The sequence below is a fragment of the Canis lupus genome, chromosome 22 (genome assembly GCF_011100685.1).
Source record: "Canis lupus familiaris isolate Mischka breed German Shepherd chromosome 22, alternate assembly UU_Cfam_GSD_1.0, whole genome shotgun sequence".
Classification (NCBI taxonomy): Eukaryota; Metazoa; Chordata; class Mammalia; order Carnivora; family Canidae; genus Canis; species Canis lupus.
Genome location: NC_049243.1, coordinates 29,700,479 through 29,727,213, shown reverse-complemented (window position 1 = coordinate 29,727,213; position 26,735 = coordinate 29,700,479). Strand labels below are relative to the sequence as shown.

The 26,735-nt window shown below is 38.8% G+C and overlaps 1 protein-coding gene and 1 long non-coding RNA gene across 20 annotated transcripts in view; one reads left to right on the top strand and one right to left on the bottom strand.

The window, feature by feature from the left end:
- Window positions 1-16,564: 16,564 nt before the first annotated feature.
- Window positions 16,565-26,735, bottom strand: part of LMO7 (LIM domain 7) — a 197,361-nt gene continuing 187,190 nt past the window's right edge. For 17 of the 19 annotated variants that reach the window (XM_038569762.1, XM_038569765.1, XM_038569764.1 and 14 more), the window contains 5 exons: window positions 25,717-25,930; window positions 21,778-22,062; window positions 19,834-19,942; window positions 18,634-18,736; window positions 17,113-17,328 (listed from right to left, as the gene is read on the bottom strand). In XM_038569762.1, coding sequence (XP_038425690.1) covers window positions 17,306-17,328; window positions 18,634-18,736; window positions 19,834-19,942; window positions 21,778-22,062; window positions 25,717-25,930 — 734 coding nt within the window. In that variant the 3' untranslated portion in view covers window positions 17,113-17,305. Of the gene's footprint in view, window positions 17,329-18,633; window positions 18,737-19,833; window positions 19,943-21,777; window positions 22,063-25,716; window positions 25,931-26,735 lie in introns of all 19 variants that reach the window. The other 2 variants (XM_038569772.1, XM_038569777.1) reach the window with 1 other exon arrangement.
- Window positions 20,404-22,210, top strand: LOC119865205. The gene is made up of 3 exons (XR_005376406.1): window positions 20,404-20,501; window positions 20,971-21,240; window positions 21,714-22,210. It is a non-coding gene; the product is annotated as an uncharacterized LOC119865205 (long non-coding RNA).

Sequence of the window (26,735 nt, the reverse complement as noted above, 5' to 3'; positions counted from 1 at the left end):
AACATATCCTATTTAACTGATACTCTCTGCATAAGTTGCTTATGATTATTATCTGATGGTCACTATCTAGATCAGTCCAGTGGTTCAATAATTTCAATATTAACACCAGTACTAAACAATGAGTTAGGGACATAGGGACATTTTGAGTGCTAGGCCTCCTATTCTGCAGCAGCTACAACAGATTCAAAGAAGCTGATAGAAGGATAAGGGAGAGCACCAGCCTTGGCTTTTCTCCTCTTGACTGCACTCTCAATTCTGAGAGCCATCCCCACAGTGACCATGTAGCAGTAACGGGATCAAGAGGAGCCTTGGGAAGATTAAAAAATCTAGTGAACCTCAACTGGGGATTTACTTTTACTGGACATTGAGCTGAGTCATTTTTGTTCGAAATGTATGGTTTTTTTGTTTTTTATCTTTCTTTTAGAGATTAGTGTCCAAAATAGTAACTTTTGTTCAGAATTAGCTGAGGTACCTACTCTTTTTAGAGATATGCATTCTACCAAGATTTCTGCATCTTCTGGATCTACTTAGCCACTTCACAGAGTTTCTGTAAGAACTCTAGTCTCAAACATTTCATGACCTTAGTAGAATGACTCAAGATGTTTGGGGTTACAGGAAGACTTACCTCGTGGAATAAGACTTCTCCCATTCTACTTTCCCCATTCTTGTCATCGTTGCTTCTGTCCTCTCTCCCACACCCCAGCTCTGAAACCTCAAGACCAAGCAATACGAAAGTTTGGACATAAAATAGCTAGAGCTCTGGAGCCAGATTTCTCAAATTGAACTCCCACCCTAGGCAGCACTGCACCTCTGAACAAGATTACCGACCATTACATACATCATTACAGACATGGAAATTATAATGGTACTTCACTGGGTTCCTGAGAGAATAACATTAGACCAGGTGTTAAAGCACAAAACACAGAATTGGGAATATTATAGGTGCTCATGAATGCGACCCAAGGGGCATACTGATGGTCCACTGAGCTACCAATGTGATGCTCCAGATCTGATCCCTGCCTCATAAATAAGGAACAGAAATGGAATCCAGGCCAGTGGATATTTATTATTATTAATATTCAATTAAATACTTGGAGAAATCAAATACCAGTGATATCAAGGAACTTGCGGTCCAGTTAGGGCCATATTACAAACCTATGAAGCAGGAGACCTAAGAAACAATACACATAGTAACAACAGGATTAATAAAACAGAAAATAAAATCTAAGCAAAGGCATGTTCTGAGTAGTGATATTTAAGGAAAGCATTGTAGAGGAGACATTTGAACTTGATGTGAAAAATGAGAAGTAACAGGTGAGGAGTAAGAAAAAAGGATGTTTTAAATGCTGGATATTGTTAGGAAATATACTGATCTACATGGTTGGAAAACACGCAAATTAGCATATCTATGCAAAAACATAGCTGAGGTGAGATGGGGGAAGGGAGGATGGAGACTAGGAAGGCCCAAAGGAAGAATTGTGATAAATCCTACAGGCACTTTAGGTTACAATCGCCTCTCTTTTGTCTAGGTGGACATATAACAGAGGAGTTGGAGAGGGAGGGCCTCTGAGAAGCAGCAGCCTGCATGGGAATGTAGGGTGTGGGCCTTGGAGTTGTGTGGGATGAATGGAGACAGAACAGGTGAATCCAATAATGTTCCAGAAATACTGTCATGACTTAATCTTTAACATACTAGCAATTCCTATGGTTTTCTGAAATCAGACTCACTCATACAGGGACAAAAGTGTTTCCATGGCATCATCGTGCTCTGGGTGACCACAGTGATGGAGTGAACCATGTGCACACACTCACAAGCCTGTGAGAGGAGAGAACTGTGGGAATAAATGCAGGGTCTGAACAGGGGCAATCAGACCTACATGGAATCCTAGCTTTGCCAGCCACCAGCTGAGTGTGACCTTGGACAAGTTAGCCAACCCTGTTGAGCTTCAGGGTCCTTCTGGAAAGAATATGGCTTATGCCCACCTTAAACAGTTTGTTGTGCCAATTAAAGGTAACATGTACAACATACCTTGCATACAGTAAGCACTCAATAAATGCTAGACACTATTGTGACCTATAAAGCAAGCAGCTTAACCCAAACAACACTGAGTGTAATCTAGAACTGAGAGTCCTCAAAGATCCTATCAGAAAGCCCATATTTTGTCATCTGTAAAAAAGCCTACTTTGAGAACAAATACTTAGGAAGAAAAAAGAAAACAATTATATTTGAGTACCAAATATGAAAATTTTCAAAAGTATTTTATACATAACAGAGTCATATATATGCAAATTGAGACCATTACACAGGCAGGTGGGTATAAGGTCTACAACGTTTTAAAAAGTGTTTCTAAGTCATGATGGTTCTGTTGTGAGCAAGGCTCTTAATGTCTCTGAGCCTCACTGGATTCATCTGAAAATATAAATATGCACTTTGCAGGTTAATAATGAGAGTTTGTAGCATGATGTCTAGATGTTCAATAAATGGTAGTTGAATCTAAAATGAAAGCAGACAACCCTCAATTTTCTTCGTCATTGTCCACACTAAAAGTATAAAATACACAGAGAGGAACCAGAGAAGGAACTCAGGTCAGTCCATCTAACAATTTGGTTAGAAGTTTGGTTGGCACACAATATTATGACTCTCTGGATATGTAGAAGGATAAATTGCTCTCAGGAAACCTGGCCCCATTAACATGACAGGGTGACATGGCTCTGTTTAGAAAAATACCTATCTTTTGAAATTTAGGAAAGGAAGTTTGTGGATTTTTAGGGTTTCCCAACTGTCTTCTATGAAAAAACAAAATTTTGGAGCATTGCCAGGACCCCAGAAAGGAGGGATATAATATAGAAGGGGGGCAAATAGGTGGGCTTCTGGACCCCACTCCCCCATCTCTGGTTCAACCTGAGTAGCCACATTACATGATTTTATATCTGGAGCAAAAAGTTTCTGCTATAAGACAGTTGTTCAAAATATGATGGGAATAGACCATGGCCCTCATGAGGCCTGGTGGTGAGTCCCACCCTGATTAGTTGGGCCTTCTGACATGTTTCAGAAGTGGCACCATGAATGCCAACCTGTCTCTCAGTGAGGACTGATAATAAGGGAAGAGGCTGAGTAGGAGTCAAATGGAAAGATCTTTCAAGGAGCTGACATGACAAGTAGCATGCTTACTTTGTGCCAAGCACTGACTCATGGCAAAGATTAATTCAGTTAATGCTTATAATAACTGTATGACGTATATGCTTTCATGATCCCCATTCTATAGTGGAGGTAACAAAAACAGAATGGCTTAGGCACCAGAAAGTGAGTAAAAAGTAAAGTAAAAGCCATGTTCTGGCACCAAAATCTGCACTCTTAACCTCTATGCTACATTGCTTGATTATACAAACAGCCTGTGTGAAGAACCATACAATGAAGAAAAACAATAAGCTCCAGTGTTGTCAGGAGTGTCACACTGGTAGACGTGAGATCATAGGCCATTACAGGTTGGAACTTTTAGCCAAAACACACTTCTCTAAAATTCCTACTGAGGAAGCCCTAACTGTGCAAAGGCTATGGTGATGTCCCTAACACAGGCCACTGCAAGGGAAAAATTCTTCTAGAAGATCATTTTGGCCTAAAAATTCACATGTGATCAGCATATTTTATAAATGGGATTTATATTTTAAAACTGTTTCAATATTAAAATGGTAACTAATCAGTGAAGTTACCTAACCCCACATCCCCTTCACTCATCACCACCACCACCACATCCCATGTTCATCTCACAGTCTCATGTCTTTTTGGTGAAGTACAGCTGTGCAAGATGGGAAATCTGTCTGCAATGGCCTGCTAGGTATGTTTTGGAACTTTGTTATATTATTCTCCTAATCAAATCCCACAGTCCTGGACCTACTTTGCCTTTACTGACCTAACAGGGGGGCAGGGGTATCTTCTCATTCTGGAAGAGGAAGAGTTTTATCATGAAGTTAATCAAGCCCCTTACTGGTATAGTAATATGTTGACACAGTCCTAAGATTTTGTAAAGTTTGAAAAAGAAAAATATTTTCAATCAGTTAAGGCCTCCCTTTCCAGTCCTGTTTTGCCTCTGTTATTGTTCCTCCTCTTGCCAAAAGTCAGTGAAAAGACCCTGGACATTCTGAAGATCCGGCTAAAGAGAATTTGGTTCCAGGATGTGGTTTGTGTACAAGTGAGATATATCCACATAGCTTGTTGTTACTTCTGTTGTTAGCTATCTTGACACAGGAAGGACTTCCAGGAAATGCCTCCTCCATACTGACCCACCCTACAGCGTCATGATATGACAATGAGGATAAAAGTCAAATGAGATATGAATGTGGTCCCACAACAGCCAGCTTTAGAAATGTTTGGTTGTATGTTGAAAAATAAGAATAGAAATGAATAAAACCAAAGCAACTCTGGAAAATTCTTCCAAATCTTATAGCTCATATTTGAAAGAGATTTTCCAATTTTGAAAATCTTGGAAATTCACATAGCAGAAACAAAAAGAGGTATGAAGCTAAAAGCAGGGAATAAACCGTCGATCATATTTTGCCCAACCATGCTAAAGGTATGACTAAATTATCTTTCTCTTGTCTCTATAAAAATGTATTACACCATCAAAGTTGAATGAAGTAGCTGAAGAATATATAGCCAAATTATAGAAAAAAAATTATTCTGTAAGTGTGTCAGGCAGTTAATGAGTAAAATGTCCTTACTAGACTTTGATGCCTGTAAAACTTACCAGCTTTTTCAGTTTTGTAATTTCTTGAGGGTTATCTTTTTCAAACATTCACTCTTGTATTTATTTTTGTATTCTCTTTCAAAGTGGGTGACTAATTTTCATAAGCTTCAAGCCACATCAATTTGTATCTGCTCTCCCTGCCTCCATGCCTCATCCCCCAATTTCCTCAGACCATTTGTATGTACCTCCCTCTGGAATATTCTTACCCTATAAAGTTGCACATTCACTACCTCATTTCATTCATGTCTTAGTCCTCTTGGGCTGCTATAACAGAATACATAGGATGGTCGCTTTTATACAGAAATCTGTTGCTTATAGGTCTGGGGACTGAGAAGTCCAAGGTAAAGGCAGTGATTCAGTGTTTGCTAAGGTCCCTCTTCCTAGTTACTAGATGGCTGTCTTTTCGCTGTGTCCTCTCATAGTGGAAGAGACAAGAGATCTACAATCTCTATAAGGACTAATTCTAATTCATGAGGGCTCTGCGCCCATGACCTGATGCCCCCCCAAACCCCACCTCCAAGTACCATCACAATAGGTATTATGATTTAACATATAAATGGGGAAGGGGTGACAGCAACATTCAGTCTTTAGCAATTCAGGTGTCTGCTCAGACATCACCATACTCAAGAATCCTTCCTTGGTCACTCTATCTAAAATAGAATCCCCTTCATTTCCCATTACTACTCCTTTATACTACTTTGCTTCACCACATTTACCACCTGCCATATTTGTGTATCTCCCACCATAATATAAGCTCTATAAGAGGGGTGATATAGCCTGTTTTGTTCACTGTTTTATCTGCATTGCTGAGATCAGTGACTAGCTCATAGCACTCAAAAAATATTTGTGGTTTGAATGAATAAACATGTGGAGAGAGAAAAAGAGAGACAGAGATGCCCAAATCCATTGAAGAGTTGATCTAATGCTAATTCTTTGAACATGCAGTTCAAAGAAGGCGCAGGAGCAGCCTCATAGTCCTGTGGTCCCTATGCCTTTGCCCACCTGGGTCAGTTGCATTTTTCATTTTAACAGGTGATAATCCCAGCAATCTACTCTTACCCTCCTTAGAGGAGCCTCAGATAAAACAATCTAAAATAAATAAAAATTGTATTTTTAAAAACTGGCAGTTTTAAAAAGCAAGACCCAAGTGTCCTAGTAAAATATTTGCCTGCCCCACAAAGAGAGTCAGCCAAGAAATGGCTGTAGCAAAATCCCCACTGCAAAGTGTAGTTGGCTCATTAGTGGAGGAAGCACAGATTCCTGAAACATGACAGCCTCTCAAAGCTGGGGTGTGCTCAGGGAAAGGTATGGTCTCTCCAGGCCACTGGTTAGTGTGCTGAAACCTTCCCTAATCCTTTCCTGTGCAGAAAAAAAAAGCCCAAAGCCTGATAGAGAAATAAGGTCTTAGCTTCTCCAGGATGGAACAAGCCCATAGGAGACAATGATCATTTAAATTTCCTGTTAATCCTTTAGCCAGTCTCCTGTAGGATTCGATTCTGGGCTGTGCTTAGACTACTAATATTGGACTGATCGGAGATTCTAAAGCTGACTAGAAAGTTATAAATCTGGAAGAGGAAAGAAAAAAAACAAAAAACAAAAACAGCAAAACCCACACTCCGGATTTTCCCATCTTGTGCCAACACTGCCACCTAGTGTTACAAATACAGAAAAGGCATTCTGAGTAGTAAAAATCCTCAGAGTCCAGGATTAGGAACACAATTGCACTCTATGCTCTTTGTTAATTTCCTAAAATCATGTCAATTTGCTTTCATCTCAAAAGCTGAAGTAAAGGTTTTAAGAAGATAGTTTCTCTTTTCTTTCTTTCTTTCTTTCTTTCTTTCTTTCTTTCTTTCTTTCTTTCTTTCTTTCCTCTTCTTTCTTTTTTCTTTTTTTCTTTTTTCTTTTCTTTTCTTTCTTTCTTCTTTCTTTCTTCCAAAGCTCAGCCATCACCGTTCAGCCAAGAGTTAACATGTGTTGTTTCTGTTGGTCAGTCACTTTTCTAAGAGCTTTCTAGGAGTTGACTCGGTTCTTGGCCCCAGGAAGCTCATGAGATATAGGCTATGAGTGACCTGCCCATTTCTTGTGTTTCACACATGAGAAGAGTGCTGCACGGAGAGGAGACTCAGTCAGCCAACGTCATACATCTAATCGATGCCCTGCCACAGACCCTGTGACTCTCAACACCCACTGCTGTCTTAACCATTACACCATCCTGACCTCATATGCAGTGCTAATTGTCATGAAGCCAATACAAAATAATTAGAAAACTTGGATCCAACCCTCAAGGAGTTGTGGGACAAAACAAGACAGCTCTTTATGGAAAAAGCAAAAGCCAGGGTGAGACCCAATGCTGTATCTCCTCACAAATGGCTTTTCCCAGGAAGATGCAGGTCTTTGAAAGTTCAAGTTTCTACCCCCCCGCTGTGTTATAACCAAACAACACAGGGAGTCCCACTGCTAAGCTCCAATTCTCCAGCAGATGTAAATCCTCTTCACCTAGGGTAATAAAAATGCATTAAAAGGGTGTACGACAGGAAAATCCACACAGGAAAAGGCAGACCTAAATTCCAGTTCTGGTCTGAGACACCTTAATTCAATTCAATTTGCTTCTTTGGGTTTCAGTTGCCAGGACTGTAAACCTTTTTAATCCCAACTCCCACCTTTGAAAGTCATGCATTAGCTCAGTTTAGGAGAAAAAAAAAATAAAGAAACATATGCTCCCAATACTAATATTTATGTATAAATCATATACATAAATATTGTATAAAATATAAGGTTGTGTGCATTAAAATATGCTAAAAATGGGGCAGCGGTTTAGCGCCACCTTCAGCCCAGGGCTTGATCCTGGAGACCCTGGATTGAGTCCCCACATCAGGCTCCCTGCATGGAGCCTGCTTTTCTCCCTCTGCTTGTGTCTCTGCCTGTGTCTCTGCCTCTCTGTGTCTCTCACGAATAAATAAAATTTTTAAAAAATATATGCTAAAAATGAAGGTTAAAAAAGGGATCAATATAAAAAACAGTATTTTAAAATATTTATTGGTATTAAACTTCCCTCCCTCAAAAAACTTTTTAGATGTTTTTGTGAATATGAATTAATAATCTCTAATTTTATAAAATATCTTGGTTGTTGATAAAAAAAAAAAAGCTTAGAAGAAAAAAAACTAGGAGATTTGGATGTCGGGTAGTGTATGGGCATCTTTGGTCTGCACGGCTGTCACAAAGAGGCAAGTAGAGAGAGTTTGTCCTTGGCTGGTCCTAAGTCCTGACACTCATTGCTTAATGCTACCTACCATTTAAGCAGAAGTTTTGTTAAAAATGAGCTGATAAACTGGAATTAAAATAAAAGCTTTTAAAAACTAGCTGGTAAATTTTCATCCCATAGTTACTCAAACTGTAAAATGTATCATTTGAAAATATTTTTTTTTTTTTTTTTTTTTTTTTTTTTTTATTTTTTTGAAAATATTTTTAAGCATATTAGTTTCCAATGAGAATTGTTATGGGGCAGCCTGGGTGGCTCAGCGGTTTAGCACTGCCTTCAGCCCAGGGCCTGATCTTGGAGACCCGGGATCAAGTCCCACATCAGGCTCCCTGCATGGAGCCTGCTTCTCCCTCTGCCTGTGACTCTGCCTCTCTGTATCTCTCATGAATAAATAAATAAAATCTTCCAAAAAATTGTTATGCATGAAATATTTATGGTTTTTCACAATAAAGCCATATAACAATGGGAACTTTTTAAATTTTCAACATATTCTACAGCCTATGCTTTTTGCAAAAGGAATTACTTTTTATTCATTTTTAAATTAGTATCTTTATTGTACAAGATTATTAAGTTTATGTTTTTGTACTTTAAATATCTACTAGAGAAAACCACAGACAGCCAAGGAAAAGGAAAAAGGTCAACAAATTTGGAAAACTTTTTTTGCAAAGGAAAAAATGTGTAACATCTTCAAGTTCAACTACTGCCAAACGGAGTAAAGAAAACAAAGCATCGAACATTACTGCCATCAAGTATAGCAAAAAAAACAAAAACAAAAACAAAACTGCAAGATTTTCATAGTTGTTCTCTTACTCATTACAGAGTGTTACTTTAGTCTGGTAAGGCTCTTGTTTTTAAAGAGTAGAAAAGTGGTTGCCAGTGTCTGACCAGTGGAAAAAATAGGGTATAAATTCTCAGTTACAAGATGAATAAGGCCTAAAGATCTAATGTATAAAATGGTGGACATAATCAATAATACTGTATTGTATAACTGAAATTTCCTGAGAGAAGAACTTAAATGCTCACACCAAAAAAATGCTGGAAATACAGTGGTCTTCCCCTTTTCCTCAGGAATACATTCCAAGATTTACAGTGGATGCCTGAAACCAGGGATAGTATCGAACTTGACATATACTATGTTTTTTTCCCATGCATACATAAGATAATGCTTAATTTATAAATTAGGCACAGTAAGAGATTAACAGTGACTAATCAGATTTATAATAATATATAATGTAATAAAAGTTATTTAAATGTGGTCTCTCAAAATATCTTACCCTTTTTCTTATATGGATGGGAGATGATAAAATGACTAGGTAATGAGATGAAGAAGTGAATGACTAGGCATTGTGAGGTAGCGTTAGGCCACAATATCATTTTCTGATCATACTTGAGAAGGAGGAGCATCCGTTGCCAGATCTTGGGGGTGGCTGGGGTGGGGCGGGGTGGGGGAGGCAGTTGTTAACTGAAACCTTAGGAAGCAAGTACCAGGATAAGGCGGCACTATTGTATGTGGGGTGATGGATAGTTTAATTGATTCAACTGGGGGGGTTCTTTTCATAATATATACATGTATCAAATCACTGAAAAAAGATCTTTTTTGTAAAATTAACATTTGGGAATTTCTGGATACAATTTAAAGCTAAAACTTGGAAGTTGGAAGAAATGATGTAAAAATAGCTTAATACAGGAGACTCTCTGTACCTAAATCCTGGAATCTTTTTATTCCAAAATACTGTTTCATCAATGTGTAAACATGCACAGTTTTACCATAAATAATTTGTAATGCAGACATAATTTACTGTTGATTATGTCTTCTGGGATGTTTCCCTTTTGACAGCTTATAAAGAAATAATTCTTGTATTCCATCACTGAAACAGAATTTAGCAAATTCTACATGCTGAGATATGGTGCAGATACCTGTGCTGGTAGCAAACCTCCTACAATGAATTTTTGTTTTCCTGCTTGTTTTTTCTTGACCTCGGCAACATTTCCTATGCCTCTCCCAGTAATACTTGTTGCCAAAGGAACACACAGGTGTGTCGGGATCTATGCTCTTGCCAGTGTTCCAGCTATTTTAACCTCCACAGGAAGAACAATAGGATTTGTATTTCTACTATTTGCAAAAGACATTTGTAAACATTTATCATTGTAGTATGTATATGTAGTATGTAAAGGACAGATTGAATCTTGCCTTTAAAAATCACTGACAAATTTGTAGAGGTTCTTTTTCATGTTTTTCATGCTTAGTTTTTTTTTTTTTTTAACTTGCAAGATGATGCCCTAAATTATAATGCATCAGAACATGCCAACCAAGAGCACTATTGTCAACCCCTGCAGAGTGTAGAATTCCCAGTCAGCCCTCAGGATAAGTCATGGTTTCTGTGCCACACATGACTAACAGAAAAAGACACGCATATGTGTGTCAACCCTTCTAGGAAATATTAGAAGAGCTTAAAGTTTTTCTTTTGAAACATAAAATGTGGGATCCCTGGGTGGCACAGCGGTTTGGCGCCTGCCTTTGGCCCAGGGCGCGATCCTGGAGACCCAGGATCGAATCCCATGTCAGGCTCCCGGTGCATGGAGCCTGCTTCTCCCTCTGCCTATGTCTCTGCCTCTCTCTCTCTCTCTGTATGACTATCATAAATAAAAGTTTTTTAAAAAAAAAAAGAAACATAAAATGTAAATGAATGTAATATATTCTTCCTACAACACAGTGGATCATCTTGCACTTCATTTTGGAGACCATCCTCACAATACATATGTCATGAACTAGAAGAGCAGGCAATGTCCAGGTCATTGGAACCCCTACCATTAAGTCCACTGAGACCATAAATGACATTTTATTAATCTTTTAGTGATGAGCACACAGGCTACAATTTGAGAAAATATTTTTAGTCAGAATCATCCTAATATACTCCCTTTAACGAGGCATGAGGGGAGGATATTAATTTCCTATGTGTAGTTGGTGAATATCAAAGTGGCCATGGGATGCTGAATAAATGCCCCCAACCTAATCTCTGGAACCTGTGATTGAGGATCGAGGGGGTGGAGATAAAATTTTGCTAATAGAGCAGTCATGTTGACCAACGGGATGACATATTTGAAGAGAAGGGATGGATGCTGAAGCATAATCCTGGATAGGCTGTACTGCATAGACCTCCAAGTCATCAGTCAGATGGGGAAGGAGATATCTCAGTGGATGCTACCATGTAGGGCTAACCAAAAGAAAGACCAGAGAGGCCAACAGGGCTGCAGTGAACCTTGGCATAAAAACCAGGGGGAACAAAATTGTTCTGCAGGCCCATCACAGGGCCAAGATTCTGCCCCTAGGTAAACAAGGCCAAAGGTCAGATGCCACCCATGGAGAAGAAGAGGGGATGGGGAAGATCCTGATTTGACTGATTTAGATCTGGAAAAGCTGGAGAAAAGAAATAGACTAGATGTTTTTGCATTTAGATGGGCTGAGGCTATAAGCAGATACTAATTTCAGTGACAAAAAAATGTTATTTTTCATAGCTAAACTTCATAGTATGAAAATACAACATTTGCTCTCATGTCCCTAATAAATCTGACACACAGTGAGTACTCAACAGAAAATTGTTAAGGTGAATGAGTTCACCTAGTGGTAGTGGGAGAGGCTCTTTCCTGTCTTCTCTCTAATCTGCTTCCATCTGGCCTCCTCTGCAGTTAGGAGCTATATTCCCCAGACTAGAACTTACACATATTCAGAATGAAGACATCATGGGTGTCCAAAATCTCATTTTACCTCTAAATTTGAAACTGCCACAAACTTGGTATTTTATGACAAAGGGATTGTAGGGAGCTCGTCTGGATTTGGAGGTAAGAAATGGATTTAAGAGCACACACAGGGATCCCTGGGTGGTGCAGTGGTTTGGCGCCTGCCTTTGGCCCAGGGCGCGATCCTGGAGACCCGGGATCGAATCCCACGTCGGGCTCCCGGTGCATGGAGCCTGCTTCTCCCTCTGCCTGTGTCTCTGCCTCTCTCTCTCTCTCTGTATGACTATCATAAATAAAATAAAAGTTTTTTTTAAAAAAAAAGAAACATTTTATGTTATAATCCCATGATATTGTTTAACACATTCTGTTGACCCTGTAACTCTCTTGAAGATTCTGTATGACAACTCTGTGTGAAGCTCTTGAGCGCTTTCACTAATCAAGATCTTTAAAGCTCTTCCTGGACGGTAAGTATTTTCAACACAATTTTATAACACAATTCTGTGGAAGATTATTAAAACTTCTTACTATTAAAAATAGAGAAAAAAATAGGATTTATTTAACATTCCCTAGGAGAGGCCTGGCAAAAATCAGGAAAACGATGTAGCAGTGTTTTCTAGGTTAATTCAGGCTTTTGACTTACATATTTTTATGTGCTACTTGCTGCTACTTTTTTTTTTTTTTTTTTAAGCTAAAACGCCTTACTAGATCCATAATGACTTCAGTGTCACAGACCTACATGTGCGGCATTGATCTGCCTGTTGGCACTTCGGGCTAAATAGAGAGTTCCTCTTACATTTGTCAGAAGCTCATTCACCTTTTCGACCTGTTATGGCAGCAGGAAAACATCCGTCAAAGATGGCCATAGGAGGTCTGTGTGTGCTCTTAAATTTTTATTTATTTATTTATTTATGATAGTCACACAGAGAGAGAGAGAGGCAGAGACACAGGCAGAGGGAGAAGCAGGCTCCATGCACCGGGAGCCCGACGTGGGATTCGATCCCGGGTCTCCAGGATCGCGCCCTGGGCCAAAGGCAGGCGCCAAACCGCTGCGCCACCCAGGGATCCCCTCTTTTTTTTTTTTTTTTTGCTAGTTCTTACCCTGTGATATAAATGAAAATTAGCTAAAATGCCACCATTACATTCTTGAATAGAACAAACTTTCATCTACTTTCCTCTCTGAATTTAGCACTGCAGAGGTTCCAGGTTTCTCAGGAATCAGTCCTTAGACATATTCTCTAATTAGAACCTAGGGGAGGTCTTCCTGATTCTCAGCTCAAGTTTTAGCTATATACTGATGGCTCTTCATTCATCTCTCCAGCCTGAAGCTCAGAACTCCAGACTTTAATAACCAGATGCCTACTTGACACTGTCATTATCTATAGACTGTTCAACCTTATCATGTTTAAGAACCACGCCTCTGATCTCCCTGCTCCACCACCCCAAATGTGCTCTACCCACAACCTTATCCATTTCTGAAAATGAAGATTCCAATTTTCAGCTTCTCAAGACAACACTTTAGACTTTGACTCTTCCCTTTCTCTCACACTTCATCCAATCCTTCATCAAATTGTCAGCTTCACCTTCAAGACACATACACACACCAAATAATCTGCCCACTCGTCATTACCTCCCCTGCCCCTACCCTGTTGAAGAAAACATCCTCTGCCTGGACAATTTCAAGAAAGTCCCAACTCGTCTCTCTGCTTTTATCTTTGCCCTTCTGCAATCTATTGTTCACACAGTGGTCTGCAGTCCTTATAAAACATAACTCCTTTCACTCCTCTGCTCACCCTCCAATGTCTCCATATCTCAAAGTAAGAGCTAAAGTTCTGTAATAGTCTGTTGACCTGTGTCCTCCCTCCCCACATTTCCTACCATCCTTTCTCTCATTCTGTTCCAACCCCATGTTTGCTTCTTGAACACACCAAATATTCTACCTTTAGACTTTTGCACATGCTGTTATCTGTATCTGCAATGCTTTCCCCTCAACTACCTGTAAGGTTTGCTCCCTCATTCCTTCAGGATTAGGCTCAAAGGCCAAAGAGGCAGCTTCTGACAACCTTATGAAAAAGCATGGCCACACTCCCATTTCCAGCACCAGGAGTATCCTCGTTACACTCTGCATCACTTGTTCTTTACTGCCCTTATCATAGGTTACATTTTCATGCCTTCTTTAAGATTTTATTCATTCATGAGAGACACACAGAGAGAGGCAGAGACATAGGCAGAAGGAGAAGCAGGCTCCCTGTGGGGAGCCCAACAGGATTTGATTTCAGAATCTTGGGATCACACCCTGAGCCAAGGACAGATGCTCAACCACTGAGCCACCCAGATGCCCCCATGCCTTTTTTTTATCTTTCTCTCTCCCAACCAGAAATCTAAGTCAAATCAGAAGCAAGGCTTTATATTTATTTGTTGTTTTATGCACAGTGCCAAAAACTGCCTGGGACAAAGTATGAATAAAAAATACTCGAAAGATGAATGGATAAAGAAGATGTGGTTTATGTATACAATGGAATATTACTCAGCCATTAGAAACGACAAATACCCACCATTTTCTTTGACATGGATGGAACTGGAGTGAAATAAGTCAGTAAGTCAATCAGAGAAGGACAAACATTATATGGTCTCATTCATTTGGGGAATATAAAAAATAGTGAAAGGGAATAAAGGGGAAAGGAGAAAAAATGAGTGGAAATATCAGAAAGGGAGACAGAACATGAAAGACTCCTAACTCTGGGAAACGAACTAGGGGTGGTGGAAGGGGAGGTGGGCGGGGGGTAGGGGTGACTGGGTGATGGGCACTGAGGTGGACACTTGATGGGATGAGCACTGAGTGTTATTCTATATGTTGACAAATTGAATACCAATAAAAAATAAGTTTAAATCAAAATAAAATAAAATAAATAAAAACACTAAATGAAGGCAGCCTGGGTGGCTCAGTGGTTTAGCGCCACCTTCAGTCCAGGGTGTGATCCTGGAGACCAGGGATCCAGTCCCATGTCAGGCTCCCTGCACGGAGCCTGCTTCTCCCTCTGTGTATGTCTCTGCCTCTCTCTGTGTGTTTCTCATGAATAAATAAATAAAATCTTAAAAAAAAAAATACTGAATGACTGCATCTTTCCTTGTTCCTAGATGAAGTAACACATACTCATGGGCGTATACAAAGGTACTGTAGAACCAGTGTTTTTAGAAGAAAATCTCTGCAAACTGTCCTAACAATTTGTACTAATGAAATTGTCATCATTAAGCAAGATAATGTGAGAAATGTGAGGGGAAAAAAGTCATAAGAATATACTGAGAGTCAACAGGATAAGATGAAGACAAGAGGTTTAGATGAAAAGGAGTAACAGAAAAGATGTTGGATCAGAAAACTAAAGTCACTACCTAAGAACTAAAGCTTGCACTAGAGGCAAGAACAAGCAGAATTAATGAGACAGAAACTGAAGCAGTGATTTATTTATTAGCTTGTGCTGCTACTACACATTGAGGGCTACTGCACGTCAGGCAGACAACATAACAATAGAAATTTGTTTTGGCGAGCATGCAGTGAAATGGACAAGCTCATGTACTGCTTGTGGGATCTAAGCTGGTAGCATCTTTCTGGAAGCCACTTTGGCAATAGGTATCATGATAGCCTTAAAATGCATATTTTCAGCCTGAGTTTGTATTCTGAGACAATAATCTCATATCTATGACAATATAAAGAAATGAGATGATCAAAGAGTCCATCGCAGGATTTAAATTAGAAATGTATTTATGTGTATATATCTAACCGTATTATAGATATTAAAATGTTCATTAGAAACAATTGAAGTATACCCAGAATTATCAACTAAATATGAAAAGCATCAAACAATGGAGCACTACACAACCATTTATAAAGATAATTAGAAATGATTTGAAGAACACAGAAAAAAATCACAATCTAATGCTAACTAAGAATGCAGGGTAAATATAGAGAATGAGTTCAAACAGAGTTCTTGTCTTTGGATTTTGGGAGTTGAGAATTATATTTATGCTCTGGGGCATTTGATAAGTTTTCTTCAATAAGTACATTCTTTTCTTAAGATTTTACTTTTAAGTAATCCTTACACCGAGTATGGGGCTTGAACTAATAACCCTGAGATCAGGAGTTGAATGCTCTATTGACTGAGCCAGCCAGATGCTCCAATAATCACATCCTTTATTTCACATTATTAAAGTAATAAGTACTAAAAAACAAAAGCAAACTAAATTTTTAATTTTCTCTCATAGAGCTTATTTCTAACCTATTCCAAGTATAGTTCTCATACCCTAGAATTATCTATCCGTTATAAAAGATTCGTGCAAGTTGGTATTTTTGCTCAAAGTATGCTAAAGTTTTGTATTCTTGCACCACCATTCCAGGTTCCTAAAACAAGTACATTTGGGGTTGTTTTCTCTATAGATTTTCTAAACTCAAGGCTATTTTCCTTTGTCACTGGGGAAGCAGAAGAATAAGATTTTATCCAAATGATCCAACAATTCATCATTCATTTCACTTCTTACCATAGAAGTGTACAGTATTCAGAAACAACCTTCCAGCAAAAATAAAGTCCCTAGTGAAAGTCTTCCAGTAAAAACAGTATCGAGATTATGGTGATAATTTCATAGGTATTCACACATATCCAACTTGTCATATTGTACGGTTTAAATATATGAAGTTCATTATATGTCACTTTATGTTTTAGTAAAGATGCTCAATAATAAATATCAAGAAAAGCCACATTCTGAAATAGGATTAAAAGGCTTGGGAGGTAGACAAACACATACACACAGAAGAAAAAAAAGAGAACCAGTCTTTAATGCATCAGCAAGTTTATTTACAAATGCAGTTGAACAGAAAGACTACTAGAATTCTTGGAGAAAACCTTTGGTATACAAACCGTGATGATTTTGTACTAACGAAAAAAAGCAGCTGTCTATTGGGCATTGCTTAGCGATCATTCTGGTGAAGAAAATAGAGATCCCCTCATCAAGCAAATAAAATATGCTAAAAAAAATTTTTTTAAAGCACAATATCTTATAGATGAAAAGAAGGATACAGAAAGCAAATTTGGGGGTAGATTTTCATGAAATTTTCTATATGGTTCTGCATTAATTTAGTATACATTACAATAAACAGGGAAAATGCAATTATATATTTATATTATTTCAAATAATGTCTCAGAACCTTTAAAAAAAAACAATAAAATAACCCTCTTCAAAACACCACTAGGAAGTCAAACTAGATCATTGTCAGCGTCAAAAATATTTCAAAGTTCTTATTTTTCCCTTGTGCTTTTAAGATGAATTCAAAAAAGTAAATACTGTACTTTTCCTCCCACACGGAAATTACCTTCTTATAAATAAACAACAAAAATACAGGTTCTACCAAGACTATAATGCTCTGATGTAATCTAGAGAGACAAAAATGTTTTTTAAAAAAGTGTTATCCTTTTTAAAAAAGAGCAAAAGACATACAACACGTATTTATAGATCTACATCAGCAGAAACCACCTCTTCTTCTATCTGCAACAGTGCTTTCGTGTGGAGGTTTACATCACATGGCAGTTGGCCGTCCAGCTGATCAGGCAAGGAGAAAAAAAGAAAAGGACTTAGGATGTAGGAATACTTGGATATCACCACCCGGGATACATAGCAGTAATCACTCAGAGAATGGCCCCATGAGGTAGAGAGAGTGACCCTGTCACTCACTTAGGATAAAGCTAGGCAAATCACAGTCTCGGTTCTAGAATCCTTCATTTGCAAAAACAAAGTAAAAATAAACTGCCGATATGGAAATAAGTTACACTCAACTCTCTATTATTTGTCCTAGAGGAGAGAAAAGGCATGGGCAATTTTTCCAAAACCTCAAGGTTCCAAAAATCAATTCTATTCGGCTTGGGAATTTGATTCAAGAGAGAAAAGCGCACACACATACACACACTCCCGCCGTTACATGCCCAGCCTCGCCACTCTCCAAACTCAATGGTTGTGTCCAGAGAAGAACTGGATGCTGGAGAGAGAAGGTCGATGACCCGCTGACAGATAAAAGAGAGTTGACTGGGCTGAAACCATTTTCAAACCACTCTTCACATAAAGGGCCATATAAATACCTCAGAGTTCAAAAGCAAATGGTTTTGCTGATACCACTTGTAACACCCTTTCACAATAAGGAAGAAACACATGTTACCAGCATCAAGGTTCAAAATATCAACAGCAGTAATGGTTGTCTTTAGTGGCTAGAAACAATATGCAATCTATTAAAGCTATCCTAGGTTTTATAACACAGAAACAAAAACGTGCTTAGACACAAAATTAGCATGTAAAGTTTTTGAAAAACTCAGTTTTCCCAAAAATGATACTGAAACATCTTATAATCAGATTTAATGTTCTCCTTTTAAAAATAGTATATATACTAATATACGATTATATAGTAACAAAGCATAAACTATTCTTTACTACCTTCTTTAAACCACAGTTTTTAAAGTTGGTCCTGTCCTTAATCACATAAACAAAGCCCCCTGTGAAGTAACAGAAGTCAGCTAATAATGAGGGACCGATTCTTACCCAAGAAACAGATTATGTCCTCATGTCATTAGAAGTTTCTACAAACACAGAGCAGACAGCACAGGATGCCGTCCTGACTCAGGCATGTGTCCCTCTCCAATTCCTCAGCCCCCCAACCCTTCGAATCATGTCTGGAATCTGGAGCACTGACCCACCACTCACCGTGCCCTCTTTGAAGGGAACACACTAAGATTCCTAAAGCCTGGAATTCTAAGGCAGAGAGCTTGAGGGGGGCATGGCTGCAGGTTCAGGGAAATGCATGGGAACCCGTGGTCTCTTTAAAAGACAAGAAATTTTCTCCCTGATTTGTTCTCTTACATTTGAATCTGAGATAGCAGTCGTTGCAGTACAGTTGATGGTTTCTGATTCTGACTTCGGCTCCTGAGGAGGAGCCTCCGAGGTCACACTCGCAGGCCACACACTGAAGGACAAGAAAGAACCACCATAAACAGTCATTTTGAGAACTCCTGGGGCACTCCCAGGGTTTGGGGGGGTGGGGTGGAGATGAGCAGAATGCAGCTTCTAAGCTCTCAAATATGTTTCAGCAAAGAAAAAGCCCAAAAGATAATTAGTGGATTAAAATCAAGCTGCCAGATGAGACATTAAAGAATTCATAAGTCTAATTTTAAGAGCCTAAATGATCATTCTAAATATACCAAAAGAATAAAAATGATTTGCTGATTGGCTTGAAAGAATTTAGTTTTCACTTCTTGCAGGGCAATGTGAGAGGATAAGGCATCACATAGAAGAAGTAGAGAAGTGAATGAAGAGTGTTTCTGGCACTTTCCTCTGAGGTGGGCAACACCTGGTGTTCCCACTGCACCAGCTTGGCGAGTGTTTGCACAGGGCACTTTCACTTCATGGCTGAGTATATTGGTTCCACCGGCTCAAACACTAATTATTTCCATTCATTCTGGTCTGCCCAGGAACCGCTCAAGCCAGCAATACACAAGCTTAAACAAACTGTGGTCTGCAGGACTCCAGGAATAAGAAACAGAGTCTCTTTCTGGCCCAGTGCAAGTTCTAGAATCACACAGATGTGTCTCTCAAAATAGATAATGCAAAATATATTAATTTGTTCTTGGCTTTGTTCTTATGTGCAAAAACCCATCAGGTGTAAGCAGGCTTTGCAATTGTAAAACTATTTACTGTGCTCCTCTTTACATAAAGCTAGGCTTTCAGACTTAGAATTGCATGTCCCTGTGCTGTTAACACCACGGGTAAATTATATTTCAAGTATGCCTATGACAGCATGTTAAAGAAAGGATTTATGAGCTATAAATTTTACTTATAGAATCTTAACAGACTGAAGACTAGTAGTGCATAGTGTTTCTGGATTTAACTTTGGAGACTAGGTTCAAGATTGGAGAACAGGCAATATGCGATTCAAAGTGCAGCACACACGGACAAATGTAGCACCGAGTTTGTTAGTGGCACATCTACAACCAGTGCGCAAAGAAGCCATGCGCTCTCCAAGCAAAGCTTTGCGGGCCTGCAGGCTGTTCATCTCTGTCTCACCTTAAAACAATGCAAATGATAACAAAGACCCAGGGACTCGATGATCATGGCAGCTCCTTTGCCCAGAATGCTATTACAGTAGGAGCACACGCGCTTCCCACTCACTGACCTAGACACGGAATGAGAATGGAAGGGAGGCTTTCATCTGTGCAAATCAAGGTTACTTAAAATCACACTCTGGCATTAACATTAGTAATTACTTAGGAGAGTACATATCTGTGGGAGGAAAGCTGTCACCAACCAAAGTATGTTACATTGTACCTTCAAGGATCTCCATGGTGGTTCTGAAACCCTTGACACTTATTCATATAAATTAGTAATTTCTGTGTATTAGTGCATTCTGTGCTTCCCGACATTATTCTCCTCAGATCACATCTCTATGTAGCACAAGTCTCCTCTTCCTCTAATCCAGCTAGTTCACCAGCCAAAGCCCAGCCCTCGTCCTGTCACACCCACCAGACTGCTAGGAGAGCAGTCCCAGCTGCACCCAAACGGCACTACAAGTCTCTTCGACCATCTTAACCTCATTTTCCCATCCTCTTTCTCATTCACCTGCTATTCTAGTTACACAGAAGGTATCAGTGCTTTCCTGACTGTGTCCTTCTGGTTTCCAGGACTTCCTCTGGGACAATGAAATGACAAGTGGCTGACAGCTATCACAGAGACAGGTACGGAGGGTTTCTACTTCCCTTTGGATTCAAGTGTCTCCTGTCCCAGGTGGGAAGGTAAAGGCCACTCATTACCATCGCATCCCACAGCACTGGCACAGTTTAGAGATATTGAAAGTGCATAGCTGCCAGCCGCCTCGTGTTAGAGTGCCCCCTCCCAGACAGAGACTATTCCAGGACAGAAAAGCCAAAAGGTTGTCTCCTATTTGTTCTCCAATGGGGGTTGGTGCTCTCAGTAGGTAAATGCACACTCTTTCCTCTGCCTCCCCTTCCACTCAGGAGCCTTCCTCTCTCCCCAACAGTTACCACAAATTCACATCCCTTCTTGTTTCAAACTCCATGATACACATTTTGGAGATCCTGGCACAAGTCAATACAACTTTATATGGATATGTTTTCTTAACAAAAGCCCTTATTTGATGGCTAAAAAAAAAATTCCAATATTAATCACTGTGTTTTTACTTTTCAGTATTTTATTTGTGATGGAAAATACTATGTGCCAGAACTCGCTTTGGAGACAACAGAAATATTGTTGTATACGGTTTCATGAAGCATTGATGGTCTGTAGAGAAGCTATGCAAAACTCAAAGCCCAACTCGTGTTGCTATGTGTGCTTTACTCCATATCAAAAGAAAAGCTTAGTCAAGACCTATAGTTATAACTCTTACCCAGTTCCTGCAGCAGCATGTAACCTACAGAATTCAGTTGATGCAGTCTGAACAAAATGTTGGCAAACTAGGTAAGAGGCTGGCAGTGGTTTTGAAAAACAAAACAAAAAAAGCAGTATCTAACTACTTAACATTTTTATATCCAGCTTGTTAAAAGTTCCACAGACAATGGAGCTTGGTTATAATGCTTTCCTTTGAAACTCAGTTCCTATAAAAAGAATTTGTATTATAGTCTCAATAAAAATCAAACATTTTACAATACTGCTTTTACTCATGAATCCCAAATGGATTCACTAGCTACTATATATTTTTATGCTTCCACGCTGAGAACTATATGAGTATGTCTGCACTGACTGACCACAAGCAAAAGCAAACAAGACAGTGGCAATGAAATACATGTTTTAAAGGTCTCCGATGGCTTCACGAGACATCCATAAATGCTCTTAGGGTAGCATGGAAAGCCATTAAGAAAGTTTTAATTGATTTTCATAAAGAAATACTGAATTTGACAGATTCAAAAGGACTTGTTTTTGGTTTTCACTAGAAAATTTGGACAAGACTTTGAGGAAAGTTTATTGAAAAAATACCCCTGTGACCAAAGTCCTCACCTGCTGCGTAGCTGGGAGCCCGACTGTGATAGTGAAGGAGAAGGACTGTGTGGTGTGGGAGAAGGTGCGGTGGTGGTCTGCACAGAACCAGCTGAAGAAGGAGGGGGGATGCTGGAAGATGGATTCCGCATGTAGGCACGGTTCGACGTGGACACCAGCTGAGGAGGGGGGCGACTAAAGTCTTGAACAGAGGAAGAAGCACGGACTCCTGAAGGCTGATTGAACCAAGGGGATGGTTTCCAAGAACTGGATCTTGGGGAATCCAGGTTATCTAGAGATTCACCTCTGAAACATAGAAGAGTTCACGGAGACTATTTAATACTATGTAACCAACTAGAATCAATTTATCATTATAGTCATTAAAATACCCGTTCTATGTATTTCATAAGTAGGTACTAATCTGACAAGTCCAGTTACATACAAAATTACCTTTAGTAACTAAAGTTTCTTTTCATCAAAATCACAATGTTTCAAATTCAATTAATCTTTATTTTTATTTACTTGGTGCTTAAAAAACACCAAAGTGGAAAAGAAAATACTAAAAAATAATTTTTTAATAAACTACTACAAAGACATACATTCCTCCTTTAAGTATTCAATGGATTAGACATATTAATCTTAATTTTTAAAACCCAACCTAAAAAAATACTATTTTAGGCACTTATATATGTCACGTATTAGACCAAACAAGGTAACAAAATTTTTAATTTATTTAATTTTCAGAACAATGTATATAATTTTTTTAATGTCACGGAAGTTAACTTGTCCATATGAAAAAGAGCTAGGTGGTGGTAGAACTGGCTTTCAAACCATTGTCTCCCTGATTCCAGAATAATCGACACCATTCCTACTGTGCAGTCCTCACTCACTCATTACCTAAACCCTTAATTTAATCAACTGGCTAATGTCCATCTTACAGAAGCATTCACTTTTTGCAGCTACTTCTCTTAAACTGAATATGCATTTAAAATAGAATTGGGGTGGGGTACCTAGGTGGCTCAGTGGTTGAGGAACTGCCTTTGGCTCAGGTATGATCCAGGGGATCCTGGGATTGAGTCCCACATTAGGCTCCCTGCAGGGAGTCTGCTTCTGCCTCTGCCTATGTCTCTGCCTCTCTCTGTGTCTCTCTCATGAATAAGTAAAAATCTTTTTAAAAATTAAAAATTAAAAAATAAAATAGAATTGGGGCACCTGAGTGACTCAATCAGTTAAGTGGCTGATTCTTGTTTTCAGCTCAGGTTATGATCTCAGGGTCCTGGGATCCAGCCCCAGGTCAGGCTCTATACTCAGTCCAAAGTCTGTTTGAGATTATTTCTCCCTCTACTTCTGCCCCTCCCTGTGCTCTTGTTCCCGCACATGCGTGCGCTCTCTCATAAATTAATTAATTAATTGCTCAAAAATTGTGAAGAAGTAAAATAGAATTTAGCTCACAAACTGATTTAAATACAACTTTTGGAAAATCACTCTTTATTTTTATTTTTTTTATTTTTTGGAAAATCACTCTTTAATGAAGCCAAGTGCTTACATTAATTTTGACCTACAAAGACTGACCCCAAACTATAAATGATTTCTAACAGGTAATTTTGTTATTACCTTTAAAACTTTAATCTCTTATCTCAAGTTTGAAATACTTATTGTTCTTTTAAAATTATAGAAGTACTACAACCTCATGATGAGAAAGACCCAAGCAATACAGAAGGGCATTTGAGGAAAGAATAAAATTTCCCTCCACCCTCACTTACCACAATTTACCTGCCCTAATTCCCAGAGGTAATCACGGTTAACTTTTAGACTTTTTCTGTTTACAAACCAATTTACATACAGAGACAAATTTACATGAGTATAGCTATCTCTCGCTCGCTCTCTCTATATATACATATATATGTAGTGTGTTCATGAGTTTAACATTGTTAAACAAATGTTATTACTCTACAATGCATACTCTTCATAACTCACTTTATTCCGTATATTATCTTAGAACTGTCTTCATGTCAGCTCGTGTGTGACAGACAGTACTTCAGAGGCCCCCAGTGAATCATCCTCTAGTACCCATGCCACTGTGTGGTCCCCTCTCACTGACTCTCTGCTTGGCCATGTGACATGTTAGGCCAATGGGACATTAGCAAACATGACACAAATGGAAGTTTGGTAAATATGTGCAAATGAGGGCTTTTCTTCCTGCAAGGTTTCCTCTGAATCCAGCTGCCATGTCATGAGGCAGCCCAAACGGCTACGTGGAGTGGCCCACAAGGAAGCAGGAACTCCCAACCAACAGCTCCAGATGAGCTCTCAGTGCATCATCAAAAATCAAGGCTTCAGCAAATTATAGCTCACTGTCAGGATATGTATGAATCATGAGCTAAGTGTATTTTTAATTTTCAAACAGTCATAATAAAACAAAGAATATGCAACAGAGACTGACATGGCCTACAAAGCCAAAATTATTTACTATCTGGTCCTTCATACAAAAAAAAAAATTCCAACCCTGCTCCAAAGGACTATAACTATCCAAGCACTCCAATCAACATCATTCCAAAACTGCCCAATTTTGATAAGAATTGTGATACAGTAGAGTACTATACAACTATAAAAGAAAGAGAATGTATCATATACTATCTCAAAACTTAGTGTGTTTATCAATGTGCCACTATTTATTTAACAAGAGTACTGGGTACTCTTGTTAAAAGATACTCTGCTTCTTTTCTTTTTTGCTATTTCCAATAATACTTAAGTATATATCCTTCGATATATCTTTGCATGCTTATCCAAACACATTCAGAAGATGAAGTGCCAGGAGCTAAACTGCTCACAGGGTATGGACATAAAAACTTTTGCTCAGGGGCACCTGGGCGGCTCAGTGGTTGAGCCTCAGGCCATGATCCTGGGGTCCTGGGATAGAGTCCCTGCATCAGGCTCCCTGCAGGGAGCCTGCTTCTCCCTCTGCCTATGTCTCTGCCTCTCTCTCTGTGTCTCTCATGAATAAATAATAAAATCTTTAAAAAAATTTTTTTTGCTTAATAAACTTTGAAAAACTTCCACCCAATTGGGAACAAGAATTTCTGTTTCATTATACCATTGTCCATATTGGATTGAGTTAGTCAATCATTTAACTCCACAAATCTTGTAAGGAGATATAGGATTGCTGTTGTAAGAGTAGTGTTGATCTCTGATATGTTTATTGACTTTCTTTCTTTTCTGCAATCTGTTAATATCACTTGTCTACTTTTCTATAAAGTTATCACATTTTATTTACTGATTAACAAAAGTTACTTCTATATTGAGATAATTACCCCTTGTAATGTGTTACAAATTTTCCTCAGTTTGTCACCTGCAAAAATACTTAATAAAAGTAGCTTGAATATTTTTACCCAAGATACATCTTTTAAAATATTCATCTTCTCAGCTCCAATTAATTTACATCCATAGGTTTTTCTTAAAATTACAAAAATTAGGTTTCACACTTTGTGAAAACTATTATCGTGATTCCAATTGAACCACTATCTCCATTATAAAAAAAAAGAGGCTTAATTTTCTTTTTCAGTTCAGCAGCCAAGGATGGACATTTAAGTGCTTGAACTGTACTTCGGAATTCCACATCCAGCTTTTCAACAGATTAGCCATGTGCTTTTGTCCAAGTGTATTCCCAGCTTGAGCCACAGTTTCTTCATATGGAAAAACAGAATCACTCTCCCTGCCTCAAAACATTTTCCCCAGAGTAAGTCAGATGATGTAGACAAAGTAACTGACATATGTGTGGCACTCAATCTGTGCTCGATAACATGTGCCCAATGACATTCACTGGACTTCCCCTTCTCCACTAAATCTTAGACAAGAGAAGAAATTATAATATCTCTCCTGTCCAAAGTAGCCAGCATGTCTAGAAATTAAATATCTGTGTCACGGTACAGAGGAGGAAATAACTCCTAAAAAGTCTCACACCTTCTCATAATCCCAGGCAGACAAATCGGCTCTTTATTTACACTGGAACTGCGCTGTCGGATCCAGCTATTGTCATTGAGAAGAGATGTCCTCTTCCTCATTTCTTGAAGAATTTGTTGTCTCTCTAACTCTGCTTCTGATGGGGCTTGTTCCTTCTTGGAGCTCCTCTGTGATGAGCTAGTGCTCCCAATTTGGTCTGAATATTTATTGCCTCCTAAATTAAAAACACATCAGAAGCTGCAGGATTAACACATTATTAAGTGGGGCATGGAGGGTGGGACACAGATTGTGGATAAATCTCCAAATACAATGTAGCAAAAGATGTGACACCGCACACATATGCTAACATCAATTCTCAATTAGACTGCTGCATGGAAACATAAAAGTAAAGTTGGCTATTCCTGGAAATTCCAGTTCAACACCCAGAGGCATGCCACAGAGTACACTCAGAAAAGCTTAAGGAAGCTGCCCAAAAATGAAACAGCCAGCATTGATTTCAGTGCTATTAAGTTACAAAGTGCTAGTCTAGAAATAGTTCTCTTCCACTTGTCCCTTCCTTCCGAAATTAAATCAATCAAACACATGCTCATGGAAAACTTGCTGTGACAATGCCTTCAAAAACCTTACACTCCCCTTGGGGAGAGCAAGACATATATGCCTGCATCTCCAGCTGACACAATTTGAGTCTTCATGGTATAAGTTCTAGAATAAGTCATGACCAAATTGTAGGATTGAGAGCACATTCAATTACTGAAATAGCTTTTGTGAAGCTGAAAAATATCCAAGGTACCCAAATGTTAACCAAGGAACATAATCAGACTTGTTTGTCCTCTAAGAGACCGACAAAACTATAATTTGGATGTTGAATACATGCATGACAATTCAGTTAGGGTTTATCCTGAAGGCTTTGTCTCATTAGATTTGCTGATTAATTGCTGATTTGGATAAAACATCTGTAACTTTGAAGTATCTTCCCCCTTTAATTTGGATTAGGAAATTCTATCTAAGGATTTGTTTCC